This window comes from Perissodus microlepis, chromosome 19 (assembly GCF_051167445.1).
Source record: "Perissodus microlepis isolate ML-2025 ecotype Zambia chromosome 19, ASM5116744v1, whole genome shotgun sequence".
Taxonomy (NCBI): domain Eukaryota; kingdom Metazoa; phylum Chordata; class Actinopteri; order Cichliformes; family Cichlidae; genus Perissodus; species Perissodus microlepis.
This window is the reverse complement of record NC_140479.1, coordinates 3350775-3374733: the sequence shown is the minus strand read 5'-3', so window position 1 is coordinate 3374733 and position 23959 is coordinate 3350775. Positions and strand designations below refer to the sequence as shown.

The following is a 23959-nucleotide window of genomic DNA, read 5'->3' as shown; positions in this document are numbered from 1 at the left end:
GCTAAGGGGCAAGAAGGGGCACGTCCCAAGCAGCTGACACCGCTACATAAGCAAACCACCGCCAAAACAGACACAATGCAGAAGATGTGGAGACATAAACAGTCACAATCTTCAACAATGCCCCGCGAGGGAAGCCGCATGTGATTGCTGTAAGAAAAAAGGACATTTTGCCAGGATGTGCAGAAACAAAAAACTGTGTGAAGTCAATGCTGCAACAGTTTCAGAGAGCAGCGATACAGATGATGAGGTCGCTTTCTTGGACACCAAAGAGAGTCCATGGGTAACACAGATACATGTGGACAAATGCAACACACTCTTTAAAATCGACACCGGAGCAGATGTCACAGCAGTCCCAGAGACTTTCTACACACAGCATCAGTTGGGGAGATTGGAAAAGCCCAAAAGGGTTCTGCAGGGCCCAGGAGGAACACGTCAGAAGGTAAAAGGCATGTTCACAGCCACTCTCAGCAAGAACAACCACAAAACCAAAGAAGACATTTATGTCGTACAGGGTTCATGCAGACCGCTGCTGAGTGGGCATGCTGCAGTAGCACTACAGCAGAGTGAATCATATTAGCTTAGACTCTATCGATGCTGTCAAACAAGAATTCCCCAAGCTTTTCATCGGCTTAGGAAAAATGGAGGGGGAGTACAATATTGTTCTGAAACCAGAGACACAGCCGTTTTCCCTCTCGACCTCTAGGCGAATCTCTCTTCCCCTCTTACCAAAGTTTAAAGAAGAGCTGAACCGGATGGAGCAGCAGGGTGTCATTTCCAAGGTGGAGGAGCCCACTGATTGGTGCGCGCCTGTGGTGGTGGTTCCTAAGCGCACAGGCAAGGTGAGAATATGCACCGATCTCACTGAATTAAACAAATGTGTCATGAGAGAGAAACATCCACTCCCTTCAGTAGAACACACACTAGGACAGCTTGCAGGAGCAAAGGTGTTTTCAAAGCTGGATGCCAATGCAGGATTTTGGCAGATTCCAGGGACTCTTCTTTGCTCACGACCTTTATTACACCGTTTGGTCGGTATTGTTATAATCGACTGTGCTTTGGAATCTCATCAGCCCCAGAACACTTCCAGAAACGGATGGCACGCATTCTTGAGGGCTTAGAAGGAGTCCTCTGCCAGATGGATGATGTGCTCATCTGGGGGACGTCACAAGCAGAGCATAATGAGAGACTTCAAAAAGCACTGGTTCGACTGCAGGAGGCTGGAGTAACATTGAACGACAAGTGTGAGTTCTCCAAGAACAGGATAAAGTTCCTGGGGCAGGTCATTGAGGCATCGGGGGTTAGCGCAGATCCTGACAAGGTGCATGCTGTGAGTTCCATGGATGAGCCCAGCAACATAGGTGAGGTGAGACGCTTCCTGGGCATGGTGAATCACCTAGGAAAGTTTCTTCTTCACCACATGAACATTGAAACAGACCACAAACCTCTTGTTGCTTGACTCCAAGGGCCTGGACGAGCTTCCACCTCGTATACCACGTCTACGCATGCAGTCAATGTGGTTCTCTTAAACAATATCTCATGTTGCTGGTAGAGACCAGTGTTGGGTAAGTTACTTTAAATTTGTAACTTAGTCACATTACTAGTTACTTCTATCAAAAGTAACTCAGTTACTTCAAGTTACTCGTTACTTTCAAAGTAACTAGTTACTAGGGAAAGTAACTTTGGTTTTACTCAGAATTCTCTTGTTAATGTGTTGCTTCCCTAACTGGATACCCAGCAAGGATGCCAGTCTTCTAGCTTGCTTACATATTAGCACTATCCTGCCACACGTGCACTGTGCCACCTACCAACAGCCGCCATGATTCTAGCCTACGTCACAGCGTCACATGCATAATAACTAGTTACCATGCTCGTTACCGCAATAATAACGTAGTTAGACATTCTGTCTAAACTATATGAGAAACATCTAGGAATAACAAAATGCAGAGAGAGAGCTAAACAATCTGTTTGGTCAGGGCTGAACAGTGAGCTCGGACAGCCCGGACCTGTAACTGTGACACTTGCTGCCGTGAGAGGACTAAACACAAAGAAACCATGCTACCTACCAAGTTCCCACAAAGACCATGGTTCATGGTGGGAACTGATCTGTTCCAGATAGAGAATAAACAGTACCTGGCCATTGTGGATTACTTTTCCAGATTCTTCGAAGTTGCCAAACTGACATCCACAACATCAGAGGCAGAGATCGAGCACTGTAACTCAATGTTTGCACATCATGGCATACCAGAGCGGGTTCGCTCTGATAATGGACCTCAGTTTTCGTCTGATTCCTTCAAAAGGTTTGCACTGGAATGAGGCTTTAGCCATGAGACATCCAGTCCCCACTTCCCTCAGAGCAACGGGGAGGCCGAGAGGGCAGTCAGGACCATCAAAAGTCTTCTTAAAAAGTCTGGCGATCCCTATCTCGCCCTTATGGCATACCGGGCCACTCCATTGGCTACAGCCTAACTGAGCTTCTCATGGGTAGAAGGATAAAGACAACTATTCCTGTCATCCCATCACAGCTAAATCCAAGAGGTACGGACACAGACAAGCTCAAAGCTATAGAACAAAAACATAGACAAAACTACAACTACAACTACAGGGACCCTAGAGGGACAGTCGTGTCCATGGCAGGCTAGACAGCAAAGGACACACTGAGAAGTCTGGGTTTTGAAACCAAAGGAGTTCAGTAAACAAGCTGTTACCAGATAAAGCATAAGGCAGTAGTATACTTTAAAGCATGAGGGTCTAATCTGTTTTCTTGGTTATATCCCAGCATCACATCCTGTTTAGTAGGGGGGATGTAGCATCAGGTAAATGTTAAGAGGTAGGAACCTTTGTGCTTGGTTGTTGTGAGGGCGGGGATGAAAAATAATAAAGGACACTCATTGGAGTAATGGTGCGTCTCGTGTGTCTGTGAGTTATGCCTCCAGTCAGATAACATCCATAACCTCAAATCACGGAACGGAATTTATCCAAATATAGTCGTACAAATATGTACAGCTGCAGAACGTATCCTCTTATCAGTGATCCGGACTGAACTATTTTAGGATAAATGCACTGATGTTGATTTGGATAATGACTGCTCGACTTTAATATGTTTTGTGTTAAAACTTGATTGAACAAAGTCTACAGTGAAACAGCTTCAGTGAAGCAAAACCAGGAACATACAGATGAACCCAAATGTGCATTTTTGCTCAGTCTTATCTGCTAATTTTCTTCAAATCATCTCAGTGCCCGGGCAGGATGCGTCATCCAAACTTTGAAACGTGCTGATGAAGTTGAGAACAATTCATCATGACACTGCAGGACAGGATGACACACAGCGAGGAGGAGGAGCAGCTGAAACAATCAAAGAGCTTAAAGTCTCTCTGCATAGATGCAGATAAATGCTACTCTGCTGATGTGTCGGGCCGACTCTGCAGCAGCCTGTACAATCTAAACATGGCAGCGCTGTTCTTTTACTGTTAGAGGCACACAGACTTCAGTCGGCCATCAGAGCTGAAACCAGTTCCCAGTGAGACCAGTATGCTCACATGAGACTGTAGCAGAAATCAATCCCAGTCAACCCAGTCCACGCCTTTGGGACCAGTCACTTTAGCTCATTCTGTCACAGTCTGAGGGGAGGGCCATGTCAGCTGTTCACCAGCCAGCTGTGCTCTTTATGCATGAACATAAATCTGACTGTTGAAGTTCCAGATTATTGTTTTAAATTCGGGTGTTACAAAGAGAGCTTCGGATGTTTCCACGTGTCAGAAAAAGACTCGTTTTTCATGATGTTTCTAGGATCAGATTTCTAGGATTCTAGGTGATGTCGGGCTCTACCTACCTCTGACCAGGATGGTGGTGGTTTTTTTGGCGGGATTCCCAACGTTGTTGGACCCCACACAGCTGTAGACACCACCGTCGTCAATAGCAACAGCAGGAATGGTCAGCGTGCCCCCTTTGACCACGCTCCGTTTGGGGAGCTGCTGCCCATCGGGTCTCATCCATTTTAAACTGGGATGAGGGTCTCCGCCCGATGCCACACAGACCAAAGTGATCGTCTCGCCGGCGTTCACCACCAGGGGGTCGTCCAGGAGGAGCTTGATAGATGGAGGAGCTGAAGGAGGAGATGGAAGGGTTGGAAATGAGGAGGAAGAATGTCAAAAGTCAGCAAGAAACCTTCCAAAATGTCAAAAATTTTCAATCGAGTTACAAATGTGAAAAATCCCCAAAACTACATGATTTTCAATCAGGTCACAATTTCGTAACATGTCAACAAAGGAAACAACTATTTTACTTTAGAATTCAAACAATCGACATTATTTTACTCACTTATTTTAAGTGTTTTTTAAATCTGAACATTCCCCACAGCTTCTGTATTTGATTTTTAGCAAACAAATATGTGTATTCATATAATTTGACCCAAAGAACAACAGTATTAGGACAATATAGGATAAGAAATGAAAACATGGTTTTAAAGGTGAAGAAGACTGAAGTTTAAGTATCAGATTTGCATTTGCATCACTGTAAATACCAACAATGCTGCTTTCCTGTCGTCCCACACTAAACAACACAGTAAAGTTTTTATTTAATCACAGCTAAGTATTAAACTGATGCCATAAATATTAATGCTGCATGCAAGTCTCCAATCTGTTATCACATGGCTAAGACAGTAATGATAGCACTGATGTTATCAGTGTATAACAGTGTATAATAACCAGACAACAGGCTGTGGATCACGTCTCAGCTGTGACTGTCACGATTCTTTCACTGTGTCTGAAAACTGGTCATGATTGTTGTTTGCATTGTTGAAGTGTTTCTAATGCCTCCTAATGTCATTCCCACCTCTGGTATAGAAACTTCTGATGTTCCTGAGCATCACACTGAAGCTTTACTGTCCTTAGTGAAACAGTCAAACTGGGTTTGGCTGTTGATCCTGTACAGACATGCTGTTCTTTAGCTCTCCTTCTCTGTCTTCATATCCATCTTATTCAGCTCTTTGTCTGTAAACACCATCAGATTGAAACGACCTGTGACGCCCTCACAACGACCCACAGAGAGGCTCACTCATGTAAACAGACACACATGAAGCTACACACTCTCTATAATAACAAGTTTTATTTGTTTCAGTTGTAACAGGATGTCTCCACAATCAATGATTCAGTTACCCATAATGCACTGGTCTGTGAGACATGGATAACAGCACCTTTTAACTATTTTTCTTCTAAAAATGTGTTAAAGGAGATTTGTATAAAATACAGCTTTTTTTCAGCCCAGGCTGGCCACTTCACAGGCACATGGTTGTCATTTTTACATTTTTTTAATACTTTGAAAGCTTTTAAATATCTTCTCATGCTTCAATAATCCATAGTGAAAGAGCCCCCAGCTGCTGAAACACAGTATAAAAGCTTTTATTGTAAAATAATAGCAGCAAAGCAACTCCCTCCACCAGCTGCACAGCACAAGCTGCAGAAAAGCAGCTAAATGCAGAAATAATAATGAGGGAGGTAAAAATAGCTGAGTCGACCTCTGTTAAGCTGACATCATGTAAATCCCATCAAGCCATGGGGCGGTAGGATCTACTGTACAGGTCAAGAGCGTCAGCCTGAGCGAGCAGAGGAAAACCTTTCATGAAGAATGTCCATGCGACTGCACACACACAGATTACAAGTAAACAACTAGGTTTAAAAAGAGAAGAAGAGATCTGTGACGGCGCCTCACACAGCTGCATTTCTACCATCACGGCGTGCACGCACAGACACAGTCTCACACACTCACCACGAAACATGCAGAAAAGCAACGCCAGGCTGTAAAAATGTGAGTACTCTCACACGTCAAACAGCAAATCGAGCTGCTACATCCAAGTGGCGCCCTCCAGGACAGAAACTACAGCTGACGGCGTGAGGCTGGCCCCAACAGCTCATTTCCTGGAGACACGTTTGAAGCTCAGTGCTCAGCTAAACCAAAAGCTGTCGCTTTCATTTTTATTAGTCTAAAAGGTTAATGTTACTATCTGTGTTTAACTGCTGCAGAGTTCAGTTCACTTTTATTTATACAGCACCAGGTCACAACAACAAGAGCTTCACGTTGTAAGGTTCAACAGACACTACAAAGAAAACAGAGAACACCCAACAATCACATGACCCACTATGAGCAAGCACTTTGGCGACAGTGGGAAGGAAAAACTCCCTTTTAACAGGAAGAAACCTCCGGCAGAACCAGGCTCAGGGAGGGGCGGGGCCATCTGCCACGACTCAGGGGACCAAGCATTAAAACTAACTTTATATAATGAGGTCTTTAAAAACAACATGAATGTCAGGGATGCTACTGATAAAACCACGGCCTGATCTCTGTACTGTGGATGAAGCTCTGTGGGTTTCTGTGTACCTGTCCTGTTGCTCAGAGTGAAGTGGGCGCTCTTGTCTTCAATGCCACAGACGTTCCTGACGGAGGAGAAGCAGGTGTAGTCGGCGTAATCCTGCGGCCGCAGATTCTTCAGCTTCAGAATCTTTGTCTCTCCCTGAAACACAAACGTACATCACTGGACCTGTTTCAGGTCTTACAGGGTGCCACGTGTCTAACACCTGCTGTCACACAGGATCAGCTCCGAACATCAGCTCCGAAAACATTTCTCTACTAATGCAGTCGTGGTGTTTCCTCTCTGATTCTCTTTTCACTACTATGCAGTCTTATGTTTGCTCTGATTCGTCTAATATTCAAACTAAACATTTCAATAACAGATAAATGAATAGTTAAATATATGCATGTCCTCCCCAAACAGCACTAAGGTGAATAACACGGGACATCTTATAGTTAAAGCTCATCCAGGGAACAACAGCTGCTGTTGTATTTTTCTCACAGATGTGCACACAGCAGTACAAATAATTGGAGATGTCTCTGTGATCGTGTAACTATAATTACAGTAAACTGACAGACAGCAAATTCATCCGTCTTCCTCCTGCTTCTCGCTCTCTTCCTCCTCCCGTCTCCACCTCACTGCCAAATCTCTCTTATCTCCACTGGCAGCCTCCACGCTGCCTTCCGCCTCACGGACAGATGAGATGAGATTAGATGACATTTAAATGGGATGTTTGTGCAAAGATGGCAGCCAATTTTTTGGCTGTGGAGGAAGAGGAGGAGGAGATAAGCTTCTCATTACAGCCCATGAGAAGCGAGGCGGGAGGGGTTAACCGGTCGGTGAGCTCTGGGCTGAAGGCATTACAGTCGACAGCGTTCAAATCTGCCGTGAATGTTATCTCCGCTGCGGTATTACACGGCCCACTAACTAGCCGCCTGATTGGCTGGCTTCCCTTTGCTCCAAATTAAATCTAAACCTCGGCCAAAGGGAAAAAAGGCAAATCTGGACTCTCCATCTGCAGAGGTTTTTAATCCTCAAGAGGAAGAGGATGAGGCTTAAACTATGACTTTCCCAACTGTTGAACTCACACAGAACATTTGGATTCAGAACTGGAATCACAATCTGGTTTATCTACCAAGAGTTTTGTTTTCATAGCAAGTTTTAAGGTTTTTTTCCATCAATCCAATAAACACATATTTGTTCACGAGGCTGTAGAAATCAGTGGTGCTTTGGACGTCACTGCGAGGCTAAAAACATCCAACTTTCGGCTATTTTTGGCCACAGCCGAGGACTGAGTGAGAAAAAGAAAACCAGGCTGGAACTAAAAAGACTTTTACTGATGAAGCTCTGTGGCTGATCATCAGCAGAAAGGGGAGCAAACACAAAATGAGGAAGAATAATTTGCTGGAGTCTGTGTCACAGTTAAATGACTGAATATTGCAGGCAGCACAGTCTCCCGCTCTCTGTGGAGACGCATTTATAGCTCAGTTCATTCCTTCTAAACACATTAGTTGCTGCAGATTATTAAGACAAAAAGAAAGTTTAGAAAAGTAAAGTCTGCGTCTGTCCAACACGCGAGGGTTGATGTGTAATTTGGGCACAACAGGAATCATGGCAGTGTTAAACTAAATACTTTGTTAGTGTTTCTCCCATCCTGCTGATAATAAGCAGACGTCTGTAAGCTCATCAAAAAGGTCTACTTGTGAAAAGGATTACGTTAAATGACTGTTAGAGACTCAAAAACACAAACTGATCATTTGTATTGAACACACTGATTAATCACTCAGTGAATCTGCATTCAGGTGTTCAGGGAGATTGCTGTCACTGAGAGTGGTATGAACCACGTCGGAGGAACACAGCGAGGCATGAAGATCAGAATAATTCCTATTCAAATACAGTCATTTCAGGACGTTTGACACTCTGTCTGCAACAACAACACAACACCTGCAAACATCTGCTGCCTAAGATTTAGCTGTAAATATCCTGAATAAGCATGAAGTTAACACGACGACAACATCAAGGACACAAGTTTCCCTGTCTCAGAGCTCTGTACAACACCGGGATGTGTCCTAAAACATCTGGGACAATACTGTGACATTTTCTGCTAGGTGTGCTAGCCCTGTGTGCAGAAACAGCTGTGGAGCACCATTGTTTGAGGCTACTTTCTGGCTTCGGGGCCTACACACAATTTTCCTGGGAACAATGAAAAGTTGTGAATGCCACGGTTTAAGACACAGAACACAAGAGCAAATCAACCACAGGATGGACGATGCCGAGCTGTAAAACCTGACCTTTACCTGTTCAATCAAACTGAGCTTTGCTTTTGTGCTCTAATGTCTCCTCCCACAGACCTGATGCTGCTAACAACGACAGCTTCATGTCATGAACTAAAACGCTTCACTGAAGATAAGGAGCTGATGAAAATGTGTCTCTCACCTGTGTGAAGAACGGCTCGTAGATCTCCACCCCAGAGTCTGAGCCCTGCGACAGCACCTCCCTGCCTCTCCTCCAGGTGTAGTGGACAGGAGGGTTGGAGTTTGCTACGCAGCGCAGGAAGACTGTCCGCTCAAAGTAGAACTGTTCCTTTGCTTCACCCACACTCTGATGTATCGTTATCACTGGGTCATCCAGGTCTGAGAGAGGTGGAGGAATCATAGGGAGAGGGGGAGGAGAGGGGGAGGAATCATAGGGAGAGGAGAAGGAGGGGTGGAGGAATCATAGGGAGAGGGGGAGGAGCGGGGGAGGAATCATAGGGAGAGGAGAAGGAGGGGTGGAGGAATCATAGGGAGAGGTGGAGGAATCATAGGGAGAGGAGAAGGAGGGGTGGAGAAATCATAGGGAGAGGGGGAGGAATCATAGGGAGAGGGGGAGGAGAGGTGGAGGAATCATAGGGAGAGGTGGAGGAATCATAGGGAGAGGAGAAGGAGGGGTGGAGAAATCATAGGGAGAGGGGGAGGAATCATAGGGAGAGGGGGAGGAGAGGTGGAGGAATCATAGGGAGAGGAGAAGGAGGGGTGGAGAAATCATAGGGAGAGGGGGAGGAATCATAGGGAGAGGGGGAGGAGAGGTGGAGGAATCATAGGGAGAGGAGAAGGAGGGGTGGAGAAATCATAGGGAGAGGGGGAGGAATCATAGGGAGAGGGGGAGGAGAGGTGGAGGAATCATAGGGAGAGGTGGAGGAATCATAGGGAGAGGAGAAGGAGGGGTGGAGAAATCATAGGGAGAGGGGGAGGAATCATAGGGAGAGGGGGAGGAGAGGTGGAGGAATCATAGGGAGAGGAGAAGGAGGGGTGGAGAAATCATAGGGAGAGGGGGAGGAATCATAGGGAGAGGGGGAGGAGAGGTGGAGGAATCATAGGGAGAGGAGAAGGAGGGGTGGAGGAATCATAGGGAGAGGAGAAGGAGGGGTGGAGAACTCATAGGGAGAGGGGGAGGAGAGGTGGAGGAATCATAGGGAGAGGTGGAGGAATCATAGGGAGAGGGGGAGGAGAGGTGGAGGAATCATAGGGAGAGGGGGAGGAGAGGTGGAGAAATCATAGGGAGAGGGGGAGGAATCATAGGGAGAGGGGGAGGAGAGGTAGAGGAATCATAGGGAGAGGGGGAGGAGAGGTGGAGGAATCATAGGGAGAGGGGGAGGAGAGGTGGAGGAATCATAGGGAGAGGGGGAGGAGAGGTGGAGGAATCATAGGGAGAGGAGAAGGAGGGGTGGAGGAATCATAGGGAGAGGAGAAGGAGGGGTGGAGAAATCATAGGGAGAGGGGGAGGAATCATAGGGAGAGGGGGAGGAGAGGTGGAGGAATCATAGGGAGAGGTGGAGGAATCATAGGGAGAGGAGAAGGAGGGGTGGAGGAATCATAGGGAGAGGAGAAGGAGGGGTGGAGGAATCATAGGGAGAGGAGAAGGAGGGGTGGAGAACTCATAGGGAGAGGAGAAGGAGGGGTGGAGGAATCATAGGGAGAGGAGAAGGAGGGGTGGAGGAATCATAGGGAGAGGAGAAGGAGGGGTGGAGGAATCATAGGGAGAGGAGAAGGAGGGGTGGAGAACTCATAGGGAGAGGGGGAGGAGAGGTGGAGGAATCATAGGGAGAGGTGGAGGAATCATAGGGAGAAGGGGAGGAGAGGTGGAGGAATCATAGAGAGAGGGGGAGGAGAGGTGGAGGAATCATAGGGAGAGGTGGAGGAATCATAGGGAGAGGAGGAGAGGGGGAGGAATCATAGGGGGAGGAGGAGGAGGAGAACCAGGTGAAAAATGTTAAAGAAGAAGATTACAATTATCACCATGGAAACTGACATTCGGCAGCCGGTTGGTTGGAGTTTGGTCTCTTGGATGGAAACAGCTGCTCCGGGACACTGAGCTGCTCACTAACAGCATCTACAGCTCAGTGATCATGAACATGTCTAATCTCCTCGTGTTCTCCACACCAGGAGAAGCTTTCAGCCTCAGCAGGCGTCAGCTCACTGTCCCTTTAAGCATCTCAAACAACAACAGAGTAAAGTGGGTAACTGAGTACAGTATGAGCCATCAGCGCCAGAAGGCCACTTCACTGTAGAGCCATTTACTGCACACTGAATGTGTTTACTTAGTGGATATATGCAGCCCTGCAGAGGCAGTTTGTTTCCTCCTGTGGAGTCTGAATTTACACTTCCTTCTATTTTCCAAACAGCGGGGTCAGTTTTGCTGTGGTTTGGGTAATTACTGCAGAGCCCAGGGCTTTTAAAGTGTGTGGAAACACAGCGAGCTCCCTGATCAGCTGACTGGAGCTGGCCAATTGTGATCCACGGTCATAATGAGTGTGGTTATGAAGTTGCCACGGGCAGAAGGGCTAATGGTTACTAATCCACTTCACACAGAGCAACGTCAAACTCTAAAAAACAGCCAGTGCAGTTACTCACAGGCCCAAACAATCTGCTGCCACAACATGCTAACTCCCACAGTTCAGCCTGTGCAGTGAGGCTGTGCTGGCTGCAGGTTAAGGCACAGTGAAGGAAACCATTCATCGGGTCTCTTGCTGCAGTTAACTTTGTGTAAAAGCTTCTGTGCCTCAAAGGCAGCACTCAGCTGCGATGCGTCGAGGTACCTCCCTGTAATCCCAGGAAGCTACATCCTCCAGGATATTATGGCTTTTATACAACAAGTATGTTTGCTTCCTTCTTTTTGTTATTTTGGAGGAAACATTACATGCAACAGCAATGACACCACAATGAAGATGAAACCTTCTGTTCTGTGAGACACTGTGAGCCTGCTCGCTGTCGCTAAGGGGAGAAACACCTCAGCACAGAGGATAGTTCGATGCTTCGTACGGCACGATTAGCAACAGAAAGCATCAACACAGGTGATGCAGACACATGTAGGTCAGGACGAACTTTAACACCATCAGCAGGAAGATACCGACTAATGCAGACGTTTAATCCTCACACAGTTTTTCTTTACTGACGCTGCTCGTACCTGTTGTTTGTTAAGCACTATTATCACTGACCTGTCAGTCACTTGGGTCATCACCACGTAACAGACTCACAGCAGCCTTCTCACAAACAAACATCATTTGCACCCATTTCATCAGCTGAATTTACAAAACGATGAAACAAATAAATTGCGATGAAAGCATGCTTGCACAAAAGCAGACAACAGCTCGACACGATGTCAGTAATGTTGGATTTAAGTGGTTAAAGTATTTGACCCTGATTACCGACTCCCGGGGCACGTTCCCACAGCACAGAGATGGTTGTGTCATACTGAGACAGCACTGCACTTCTCGTCCAATCGTGGCAACAGCTCCATTTTTTTTAGCATGACATTAATCCCAAACAAATCAACACGCCCAGTTTCAAAAGAGATCCCCGTGTAACACTGTACGAATAAAAACAGAATGCAGTGATTTACATAAACTCATGAGAGATATTAGTTCAGCAAGTATAAGAAAGCTGGAAAAATCAGCCGGACGAACATTTTTCCTGATTAGGTTGATTGGCAGCAGCTCAGTAACAAGAAAAGAACATCTCAGAGAGTCGGGGTTCGTCACCATTAATGATGAGAGATTCACTCATCTGAAAAACACTGGCTAACAATTTCAGATTTAAAACAAGACAAAAAAACCCAACTATGATCACTGTGTCAGAGTCTGGAATCACGAGGGACACTGATTTAAATCAACACTGGATGCCTGCATCAGGCAACACTGCAGTGAAAACAGCCGCGGCAGCGTTGTAGAAGCAACTTCACTCGTCTGTGAACAGTTTGCTGTGACATCCACTAATGCAGAGAAGGAGTCACGTGAACGTGACACACAGTTGTGTTTCCGGCCATTTACAATAGACTGAGGCAGATGTGGAAACTGTTTAAAGGTCGGTCAGACTGATATTTGAAATTCTTTTTGGAAAACACGGATGCTATGTCACCTGGACCAATGAGGACAAGGACCGTCCAGCTTCTACTCAGGAATAAAATCCTCTATCTTTGGGGGGGGTGTTAGGGCTTACAGAGCTGGACCACGATCTAGATCGGATCTACATGTCATCATCTAGATCACAAAGAATACCTGGACTGTTGAGCTACTGTGATCCTATATCAGGAAGGACTGAGGCAGGTCTCTCCTAAAAAGCACTTTAGTTCCCTCAGTTTCCAGATGTTTACGGACCGTTGTTACGAGAACAGGGAATTCTATACAGTGCTTAAAAGGTCCTATTCCAACTTTCTCAGGTGTGTTGTGTCACCCTGAGTGTATCCAACAGGCAAAGTCTGCACTAGCCGTGTAACGCTGTGACAGCAGGCGCTTCCGGAAGCCTGGCGGGCGACATTCTACCCGGAAGCTGAGCCCATCCACACCTGCGGTTAATCAGAACTCACCGGCTGCTGCTAATTACCCTCCATACTGTGTCACCCTGCTTAACGGTGTGATCGGGCATCTGTCAGCGCTGGATGGTTGAGTGTTACTCGGCAGTACAGTCGTGAAACGTGTGTTATTGTGCTCTCTTTTGGATTGCCCAGTGATCGTATCCTCTGTGTGCACTAGGAATCAGGAATGGATAGCAGGTCACGGTAGCTGTACCACGGGCCGAGGATTTCCGCGTCACCTTCATGTGCACTGGTGGAAGTTGGGAGAAATCACCAGTGGGAGCCACTGTGTGGAAATCGTGAACAGAGCTGTTGTTGTTTCCCCCCACTGTAAATAAATACACTGTCTCATCTCAAAAAGAGACCGAGTGCGCTCCTTCCACACCTCGACAAGCCGAGCTTAACCACATGGACGATGCAGACTCAACAGGGCTATTGTTGATGCCAACACTGCAGTTTACCATGATCAGTCTGTGTGGTTCATGCCCTCTGTGTCATGATTCGTAACTGACTCTATACACTCTAAAACATCCAACACACAGAGAGAACTTCAGCACCGTTATCTAAATGTATGTCTGTTCCAGAATGTCACGGCTGGTATGAATCAGGGTGTGTTCTTACAGTAGACGTCTACTCGTATGGAGCGGATGGCGGGGGATCCCAATCCATTCTCAGCCTTGCAGTAGTAACGCCCCCCCTGGTGGCGGTTGATGTTTTGGATCCTCAGAGTTTCGTTGTGCAGCGAGGACTCGCGGTCTGACGCTCCACCAGCAGTTTTAGTCCAACGGATCTGCACAGAGTACACATACCTGACATTATTTACCTTTTAAATGACAAAACACAGTTTACACATTCATGTTATTCTCCATCAGGGAAATATTTATTCATTTAGAGGACAAAGAGCCAAAACTAAAAAACGACCATCAACTATGAAACAGAAGATCACGGATCGGGCAAAGGATGTTGAACAATAAACCAGAAGCCTTTAAGAAAACTCTGAGACAAACAGTTACAAATAAATAAAGCAATCCACTGACCAGCCAAATGTTCTAAAGTATCCCAGTATACTCTATAATGTTGTTTCAAGACTTCAGTGTAATGCAAACAGCAACAGCTGGTCAACATCTATGCAGAATTTGTTCCCATGGTCTTGGCTCTTCCAAACTAATTAGATAAATGTTGCTGTTTTTCCTGGCATCAGCCAACAAAGACGGGCTGAGCAAGAGTTAAACTGATGTCCTTACATCCTCTGATCTGAGGTCAGTTCAATGTAATCGATTATTAAAGGTTGTCTCAACGAAAGCTGTGTGTGTGTGTGTGTGTGTTTTGTGTGTGTCGTTTAGCCTCTGCAAGATTTCTTTCGGTCCATACTATGTGCTCTGTGCATTCTTCTCCTCTTCCATCATGCTTTTCTCTCCATCCATCCGTCTCCCAGTGACGACTGGTGAGCTCTCCAAAAGAAAGCTAGAACATCTCTGTTGCCCCTGCTGCAGAAGTTCATCATTCCCACCACGTGATACTGGAACATTGCTTTCCATAACTCCGGCTTCAGATTGGTACTGCGAGGCATTCTGCAGTAAACTGAACTAACCGACATCAGGACCTGAGGCATCGTCACACTTTTTCAGCAACTTAAATGTTTAAGAAAATCACTAAATTAACGTCCTTAGCAAGCTGTGGGCTCTCCATGATGCAAGCATTTGTTCTTCACTCACAGTGTGTTTATACACCATTCTGCATTTAATCATTAGCTATAATTAATACAAGGACGTTTGGGTAACAATGTCTCTATTGAGGCCACTAAATAAATCAAACTGAATTGAACCAAGAGCAGAATCAGCAGACAGCCATCATGTTTTATCTCTCCAGAAGCTGGTTTTACATGTTAATCACTTTATGTTACTATCAGGATTATTTTCAGGCACCTGGACTCACCTCAGCACTATTCTACTTCCCACAAAGTCATCTGATGTGTTTGCAGGTTATGAATAAAAACAACAAAAGAGAGATGGTGCATAGTTTCTCTCACAATGTTTGTCTCATGTTGTCCTTACGGAAGTCTTTCTTCCATCCTTCCTCCCTCCTTTGTGAGCAAACCAAACTGAACCTGCACACGATCTTGTTGCATTTCCTCCAAAACTGACTTTCTCTTCACTTTCACTGTTCATTTTCAGTTGCATCAGGATGATGTCAGGTAGCAACCCGTCCCGATGTGAAGGATCCACAAGGTGCACCTGAGTTGCATCACATAGCCCCTTGTTTTTCAAAAGTGTGTTTAGCATCGATCAGATGAACTCACAATGATTGTTATGGAGTTGTCTAGTGTAGACGGGTGACATGACTGAGGCTGAAAGCTCAGAGAGTAGGGGGGAGGATGAGTGTCATTGTGTTGGTGACAGTTCTGGAGTATATCACAGAGACGAGTGTAAGAGTGGGTCCTGTGTCAGACACAGCTGTATGGAGTCATGCTAGCACAAAGTAATTGTAAATGTTTGAGAAAAACTTTTGTGTGAAAAGGAGAGGCCTGTCTTCTGTCCATCGTAGATTTGCAGCTGAAACCCAGTCATTAATGTTTTGGCCATAACTGATGATATGTGACTGTTAAGTCCACCCTTTGCCTTACGAGCCAGGTTGCAACAAATCCGTTTGCCCTGGGCTCTGTGGCTAAAATTTGCAGGAGGATTTATTCTCCATCAGAGGTTTATTTGTTGGAAACTTAAGAAAAGCTAAGTTAAGGCAGCTGCTTTAACTGATGATTATGTATTGATGCACGAGAATCATGCTAGTGATGTGGGCTGGCTAAATTTGCCATGGGCTCGGTCACTAGAAGAATGACCGACCTGTCCAGAAGTCTGAGTATTAATCAGGCTCTCGGGGAAACGGTGCTACTGCTCCAGTGTTCATGTACTCTGTGGGGCTTCCCACTGTGAGGAGCCTTATTACGACCCAGGCGACAGGGCCAGTTATGATGACCTCAGACCTTTCATCTTTGAGGACTGTCTCTATGTGGCAGTTACATGGGCGCCATTGAGATCTCACAGGATGCAAGTTCAAACCATTCTTTTGTATTTCAACGTTTGCTTCCATTTGCACTGGACTCTGACACAGGGAGCACTGTCTGGATATGAGTGTTGCCTGTTCTATAAACCATGGCTTGGTTCAAAGCTGGTACAAGGGGACGTGTGCATGCCAGTGTGACCGGAGCTGCCTGTTGAAGGGGGGGGGGGGGTCACTGTTGTTCTTGGCAATGATCTGGACAGCAGGAAAGTTTGGCCTCAAGAGCCAGTTACTTTAGTGCCATGTCCCTGAGTGCAGTTTAACATTAGTGCAGATGACTGCTGCGAGGTGGTTCCAGCATGTGTAGTGACACATGCTTGCAGTTGTACTGACGGACACTCCAGCTGTGCTGATGACGGATACTTTCCTTAGAGGAAGCTGCTGGTAAGGAAAGGGATGCCTTATGACAACAGCTTTGTGCCTGAAACAGCTTCAGGTTGGCTGAAGAGGTGCCTGCTAAGTTTCGCTATGTTGTTCTGAAAGTTGTTCATGATGAAGACATCTTGTAATGTGGAAAACGTGTGTTCTCATTTTGTGATATTTCTTTAAGCCCAGCATGATGTTACCGATTGTATTACATGTTACATCACACACAAGACGAATCAGGACATGAAACCTGGCTCCTTCATCAGCAGTTAGTAAGACATTTGATCACTGATCACAGACTGTGTGGGCCTCTTCCTCAATCCTACCTCAATCTCAATTTTTGGCATTGTTTTGGTAATGTGGAGCGATTGGGGCTCTAAATCCCCATCTTGTATATTTTTGCAAGTTCTGAAGCAGTTGAGTATTAAACATGATTTGCATGTATCATGGACAGGGTCAGGGTGTACTGGACCAAGCCTTTGTCACATGTCTACTGAACTGAACTGAGTCAGGACTGGGAGGATGGGTTGCCATGGCTCTTGCAGTCAGTTGGGGAACTGCAACTCTTGACCACAGAAAGCAGGTTGTGTCATGTTTGTTGAAGCTGTACTACTGTCACGATGCATCTGGAACTGCTGAGCTGTGTGTAGTGGACTCCTGTATATATTAGCGCTGCTCTTTGGCAGCGGCCAGTTTGGGGCATGCTATGGCGAAACATGGCTTACAAGATGCCAGGGATTCAGATGACCTGTTGTATGAGCTGAAAATCTGATAAAACTAATATTTTTAAACTGGTTCATTCAAAGTAAACAATGTCCTTTCCTTTGCTCTGAGGATGGGATTTAATTTGTGTGCAAATTTAAGTTGTTGTTGACGGGGTAAAGGCAGGTCCCACTCTTACTGTGTACACATGAGATCTCTGCACTCATTGCTCCATCTGGACTATATGAATATACAGGAATGAGATTTGTACTTGGGAATGCAGCTGTAACATTCCAGCTTCTGGTGAACATAGTCATGGTTGGAAAGGTGTTCAGTATGTTTGGATGATTTGGTAGCTTATACCAAGTAACAGGATGTGCATATTCAACACATTATGGGCCTGTTTGATTGTTTGGCTGGAACACGTTTTACTGTCAGTGTGGTTTGAATGTGACTTTGTAAAGGCAACAGTGATTTATCACAGCACAGTGCTGGGACAGGACCGGTGCCCCTGAGTATCAGTATTCTTCCCACCAATAAGGAGTTGATGTGGTTCTTTTACTGCAACGTTTGTAAAAATGTCTCCTCTGTGGTTTCATAACTGACTGACCTGCTCAAAAGCACTGCAGAGTTTGTGTGGTCCTCTGAGGGAGTTTCATACTGTAAACAATCTGTTGTGTCCACTTCCTGTTCTGGCTTCTGTCTGGATCAGCGCTTCACGCTCCAGGTGGATGTTCATGCAGTTCTGCTACAGGAGGATGGCACTAATGAACCAGTTTACTTCCCATAAGCTTAACTATGATCAACAAGGAAGCCTTGCCTCTCATTTGGGCTCTGCACCCCTCTGAAGCATATGCTGGTATTCAAGGTGGTTTATAAAGACCATAATCCTGTGACCTCTGAGAACTCAGTGAGGTCATTGTTGCTGCAGACCTGCATGTTAGATATTTAAATGGTAAAGATAACACTGTGACAGACCCACAGTCCCACTGTGGGAAATGTTTACCAACTTTAGGGGCATGTTCTCATTAATGTCTTTTTTTTCAGTCACCCTGATATTGTATATGACTTACTGACTACTGAGGCTACCTGTTTGTGGCAGCAGGTGAGACAAACCCTAACCCGTGCTCTACACCTTTGCTTGTGTTCCAGGTTCTTGGTGGGTGGAGCAGGCTCATCAGCACCAGCAGGGAACATCTGGGCCTTGTGTTCCCAGACTATATATTTTGTCTCACCTTTTTTAAATATATTAACAACACAAACACCTTGCCCAGGGACATTTTGCAGCCAGAGATTGAACCACCAACCTTCTGATTTGTAGGTGACCTGTTCAACCTCCTGAGCTCCAGCTACTGGTTATTATCATTTATATTTTCAGGGAATTTCATTACTGTGTGTTAGATTGGTTACATATAGATTCCTTATTTACCCCTCCTCTGTCTCCTCTGGTTCTAAGCTGAATTAAACATCTATACATTGACTTGATAAGCAGATTTCCCACTCTGATTCTCTCTTTCATCAACCCTCCCTCCCCCTCTCTGTCCCACATGCTGATTGCTCCACTGCCAGCTGGACTGAAACTGACTTTTTATTGCTTGTTAGTGCAGACAGACAGTTAACAGTCTCAAAACAGTGAATAAATGGTCTAAAAATACTGTAGTCACATAACTGACAGCACTCATACCTGTTACTATCCTCACAGACACAGACAGATGTTATAGCTTCATCGATCCATTTTCTCATCTGCGTCTGGAACATGGGTGCAGCAGACAGTCAGAGACCTACCTATCCTCTGTGGGGGTACACTAAGAGACACGATTTCATCAGCATTGACACATTTTATGCATCTCTACACGTCTGGTTTTAGCAACATGTTCAAAATTCCTTCTGTTCATCATTTTCAAACAAACACTGATGCAATGCATACGTAGTCTCAGTTTCCTAACAGGTGATTCATGTTCATGGGGTCAGACCTGGACCAATGAAAGGGTAAATCTGAGTGAATCCATGTAAAAACAAAACTTTGAACACAACAAGTTCAAAAACAAGGTCGAACTCGTCTCCAAGTTTTTGGTTTCTAATTTAGTTGGTGAATGATAGAAATATATTACTTTATTAATAAAGTATTCTGATTCTGATTGTAGAGCCACTCGCAAATCTGCACATGTCCCTTTGTAAACATCGTGGCATCACGTATGAGCTATCTTTGGTAGCCTTGAACTTCAGTATCCTGGTTCAGCATCATGAACCATTAACTTTTTCTAAATGGAAACAAAGAATTTAAAGACTGTCACTACACAAAGAGTAAAAACAAAGAATCGAGTGCTCTAACAAAGTTCCCAAAGGTCTTTTGATTGATCTCTAATCACAACATGTCTTGATTAGAAGTGTTGTGATCTCACCACAGTGAGCCTTCCTCCCCATATGCATTGTGTCGCTGCTTCAAACAGGACCATCTGCTATTGCTGTCAAGCAGGCACAGCAGTTGTGTCAGTGCTGCAAGTTTTTTGTGTTTGAGTCACAAAGTTTAGGATGAGACAAGATGCACTGGTCAGTGGTTTTTCACAATTTGTCTGCTTAGGGCTGTGCGATATGACCAAAATCTCATATCTCCATATAAAACATTTGTCGTCGGGATGATTAATATTCATTAATATTCTTAAACAAACCTTCTGGTGGTCCAAAACACAAAATTCAAACAAAGCAGTCGGTGGATTTGAACTCAGGACCTTCATCCTGGAGGCACCAATAATAACAACCACAACACCAAGCTGCACAAACGTAGGAAAGCTACGATTACTTAGCTTTTTCTGTTTTGTCCTTGACAACAGCGATAGCTCACACGTGGTGTGTGTATGCTTCCTGCTATTATAACTCCTGTGGTTTGAAATCTCACACGATCTTGTGATGTCGCGACTCCAGGCAACTCTGTCTAGATTGTATCAGGTCATGTCAACAAGGATAAATTTAACAAGTGTAAAGTTGTTGAATTTCATGCAGATCGTACTCGATTTCTGTACGTTCATCATAGAAACACAAAATTATTTTGTCCAAATTACAAGTTAGACTGTTGTGAATGTAATAACTGCCCAGTTTCACTTTTTTAGTGCAGGTTTTCTTTAGCAGCTCACGCCCTAAATTGAAATCCTAGTTCAGCGTGTGCACCGTGATGTAGTTTCTGCTCGGGGCTCTCAGTTCAAGGGTTTTATACTGCACTGGTGGCACTAAAGCTTATTCTCTATTATCCACCTCCAGACTAATGGCCAGTCTGAACATCTGGAAGCTGCCCATTGCTATGTTGCCTCCTTCTTAACATAACTATAACATGTCCTCTGCAACTACTGTTTTCTCCTGAATTTGAATATCTTCAGGCTACCAACCTGTATTATTTCCTGCCTTGAAAAATTAGTCTCTCCATCCAACTATGTATAAGATGCTGTCGAAAGACCTGCTTTGTGAAGAATAGCCAAACTGAGTGAATGGCTAGTGGACATCAGTGTGTTCCTGCCCAGGTCAGTCTGCTGCGCTCCCAGTTAAACACACTGGAGTTGTTAAACCAGTCTGTTTTTGCCTGAAGATACAGAAGAGTATTTCAGTGAAACTCCCCCAGAGTCAAACTCTGCATTAACCATGACAGACAGTTGGTCAATATGGTGTTTGTTCCGCCCCTCATCCACAGTGATTGGATGACTAGGTAAAGTTACAGATGTAGGTGACATGTTTAACCCAAAGTTTAACATTTGACCTTCAGCAACCAAAAACAAAAGCATGTAGTCCAACTTCAAACAGCTGGGAAAGAGTAACCGCCTCAGGGGGGAACAGTGTTAGCTTGTATGCATGTGATTAGTGCTGTGACAGTGGGAACATCAGTGGATATTATCCATCTTCAGATTACTTCAGGCGACAGAGAAAGTTTGGGATATTTGCATTTTCAAAGTTTCTGGGGAACCGAGATGACAAAATAATCTGTGGATTTATCTACATTAGAGCCATTTCTCTGACACACTGTATACTACTGCATCGCACAGTTTACTTGGTGCTACCTCTACCTTGGCATATTTAGTGTTTGAACACCTGGACCTACTGACCATCAACTGTACTACATGGTTAAGCTCATTAAAATACTTTTAAAATCAGAGTGTCTTCAGTTCCTGTCGTAACTTTGCAAAGTGGAGCAAGAAGAGAGACGAAAGGTGTTGAGGAAAAACGAGTGATGAAAGAAAAATGCAGAGGAAGCTCTGTGGTGACGCAGAGAGAGAAAACAAAGTGTGTGTGTGTGGATTCAGTGTGTGCCAGCAGCTGCTCTATTTATAGCTGCAACAGACTGACAGCAGAGAGAGACGGACTAAAGAGGAGAGAGCAGGAAGTGGAGAACGGGGGTAAGAGAGAGGACACAGAGAGGTGGGGAGTCACTGTTAAACAGCTGATTGCTGCTGATAATGTCCACACCAACACTGGACATGAGGTGGGGATGCAGTGTTTGCAGAAAGGAAAAAGACTAAACGGGGGAGGAACTGAGAGAAGATAAAGATGATATGGCAACAGAGGAAAGTAGAGGAGAGGATTAACAAAACGAAGAAGGAAGAAGACATCTGAGAGGAAACGAGCACAAGGAATGAAGGAAAGACAAAAGGAGACAAAAATGAGGACAAGTTACAAGAGAGGAGACAAAGAAAGGTTGGAGGGAGGAACAGTTGGGGAACTTAACTGACAGTTAATGAAGAGGCAGTAGCTGAGCTGTTAATGAGCTGCACTATAAACAGAGTGGCTGCGGCTCAGGAGGCAAAGCGGACCGTCTACTAACTGGAAGTTTGATCTCTGCCTTACACTACCGATGTTGGGCAGGAGTATTGGCGTGAGTGAATGTTAGGCACTTCAGCATAGTAAAAAGGCCTGAATGGGGCCCCGAGTGAGAGAGACTGAGAGCTCAAACTGAGCAGAAATGTAAAGAACAGCCTGTTTGGACTTTAAGGCTGGCGTTTATTTGGCTGCACTTCACACCAACGAGCTTAAAACTGCAAAAAGCTCTACTTTCAGTACACCAAAATAAGAAGCTGGTGCAGTGCAGCATTTGGTGCTAACAGGAAGTGACAAACTTCAATTTCAGCAGTAATGCAGCCGTGTTTGCTCTGGCATTTGCTCCAACCTCGCTGCATGTATAAGAACAGTAGCAGGGTGGTGTTCCCCTCCATCAGTGTTACTGCATCATCAGGGGGTTTAGGGACGCAGCTGATTTCTTTTCCTCTAAAAGCCAAAAGCAACACTGGAGCCCTTATGCTTAAATCTGCCTGTGATGGAGTCAGACAGCAAGTATCACTACATGGAGATCACTAATCCAGTTACCAAAATTCATTTCTGCTATTACTGAAAAACATTTAAAATGATTTATGGAGGAGGGAGTGTGCACAGTCAGTACGACCACAGAGACAGACTGATGGGAAATACACCGGGCTGAAACAGGCTGAACTACATCAGCCTTTGAGACGTGCAAAAGGTTTCACCTTGGGAAGCCTGAAGTAGCTGCTAAATGATGCAGACATAATGGCCTCTGGTTGTGACATGTGGTTCAGGCACAGGATTCATAACGCACCAACAGCAAACTGCACTTAAAGTTGCAGGAGACAACTTTAAGACTTTTCACACTTAGCGAGGGTAAGTGGGATTACTGCCACTGTCACAACGACCTCATCGCGTTTTATTCACTGGCCCAACAGCACAGAATCAAACCATCAACATCACTTAGCAAAGAAAGGAAGGAAAGGGCCAATAAGGTGAACGAACCAGGTTAAAGAATAAACTGTAATGTAAAGTTATGACAAGAACCACAGTTCTTCATTAGATTAGAACATGAAAGAACAGATTTATACCAGTGAAATATGTGAACATTTGCTCTGACCACCCTGAGAAATCACCAGTTTGAGCCAATGACAGCACGCAGCACTTCATGGTGGGAGTACTGCAAAAACAAGAAAAAAACTACTAAAAACTACTTTGTGGAAATGTGAACTGTTGGTCCAAACAGGGGAACGTTCCTTCCTACTGTGTCTCTGTGAGACACAAGATATCTGACGAGGTTACAGAGACATCCTGCATCACAGTTCCCAGCCAACAGTAATGGCATCACCTCTTTCTTCTACTCTTTGATATTGTTGAAGAGTTACTGTCTCCAGACTGTTGATGTTATACACATGCAAAGCTGTTCTGTTTATACCTCAGAACTGAAGTTTACAGCAAAATCAAGAGATCCAGACAGAGGTATTCATCCATCACTATAATGTAATGCTGTTGATGTCTGCTAAAACACGCTGCTGCAGCAGGTTCAGTCCGTGTGTCTCTGAACGGCTCAGCAGAGCTTATTCAACAAGTCACAACACAAAACAGTGGTTTCATTTACTATTGTTATTATGAAGGTGGGGTTAAGTTTGAACAGCACGTCGAATTCTGTCTTCTGTCCTAAATTAAGATTTTCTGGAAGATGTAGACATAGGCATTGGCAAACAGAACAGGACGGTGAAAATGAGGCTGATGGGAAATCAGAGCCAAGCACATATGATTATTCTATCGCCCGACATCATGCAATCAACTTCACAATGTCAGATTAGTGTAAAAAAGACCTTTTCCAGTGCAGACACAGTAGATTTGCTTTGTGTTTTTCTGGAA

General features: G+C 45.0%; 1 protein-coding gene across 1 annotated transcript in view; it reads right to left on the bottom strand.

Annotated features, from left to right (window-relative positions):
- mdga2a (MAM domain containing glycosylphosphatidylinositol anchor 2a) overlaps positions 1 to 23959 on the bottom strand; it is a 173312-nt gene that overhangs the window by 82986 nt on the left and 66367 nt on the right. Inside the window, exons 3-6 of the mRNA XM_084915816.1 lie at positions 13796 to 13964; positions 8780 to 8976; positions 6373 to 6505; positions 3830 to 4102 (exon numbers count right to left, since the gene is read on the bottom strand). Coding sequence (XP_084771942.1) covers positions 3830 to 4102; positions 6373 to 6505; positions 8780 to 8976; positions 13796 to 13964 — 772 coding nt within the window. The remainder of the gene's footprint in view (positions 1 to 3829; positions 4103 to 6372; positions 6506 to 8779; positions 8977 to 13795; positions 13965 to 23959) is intronic.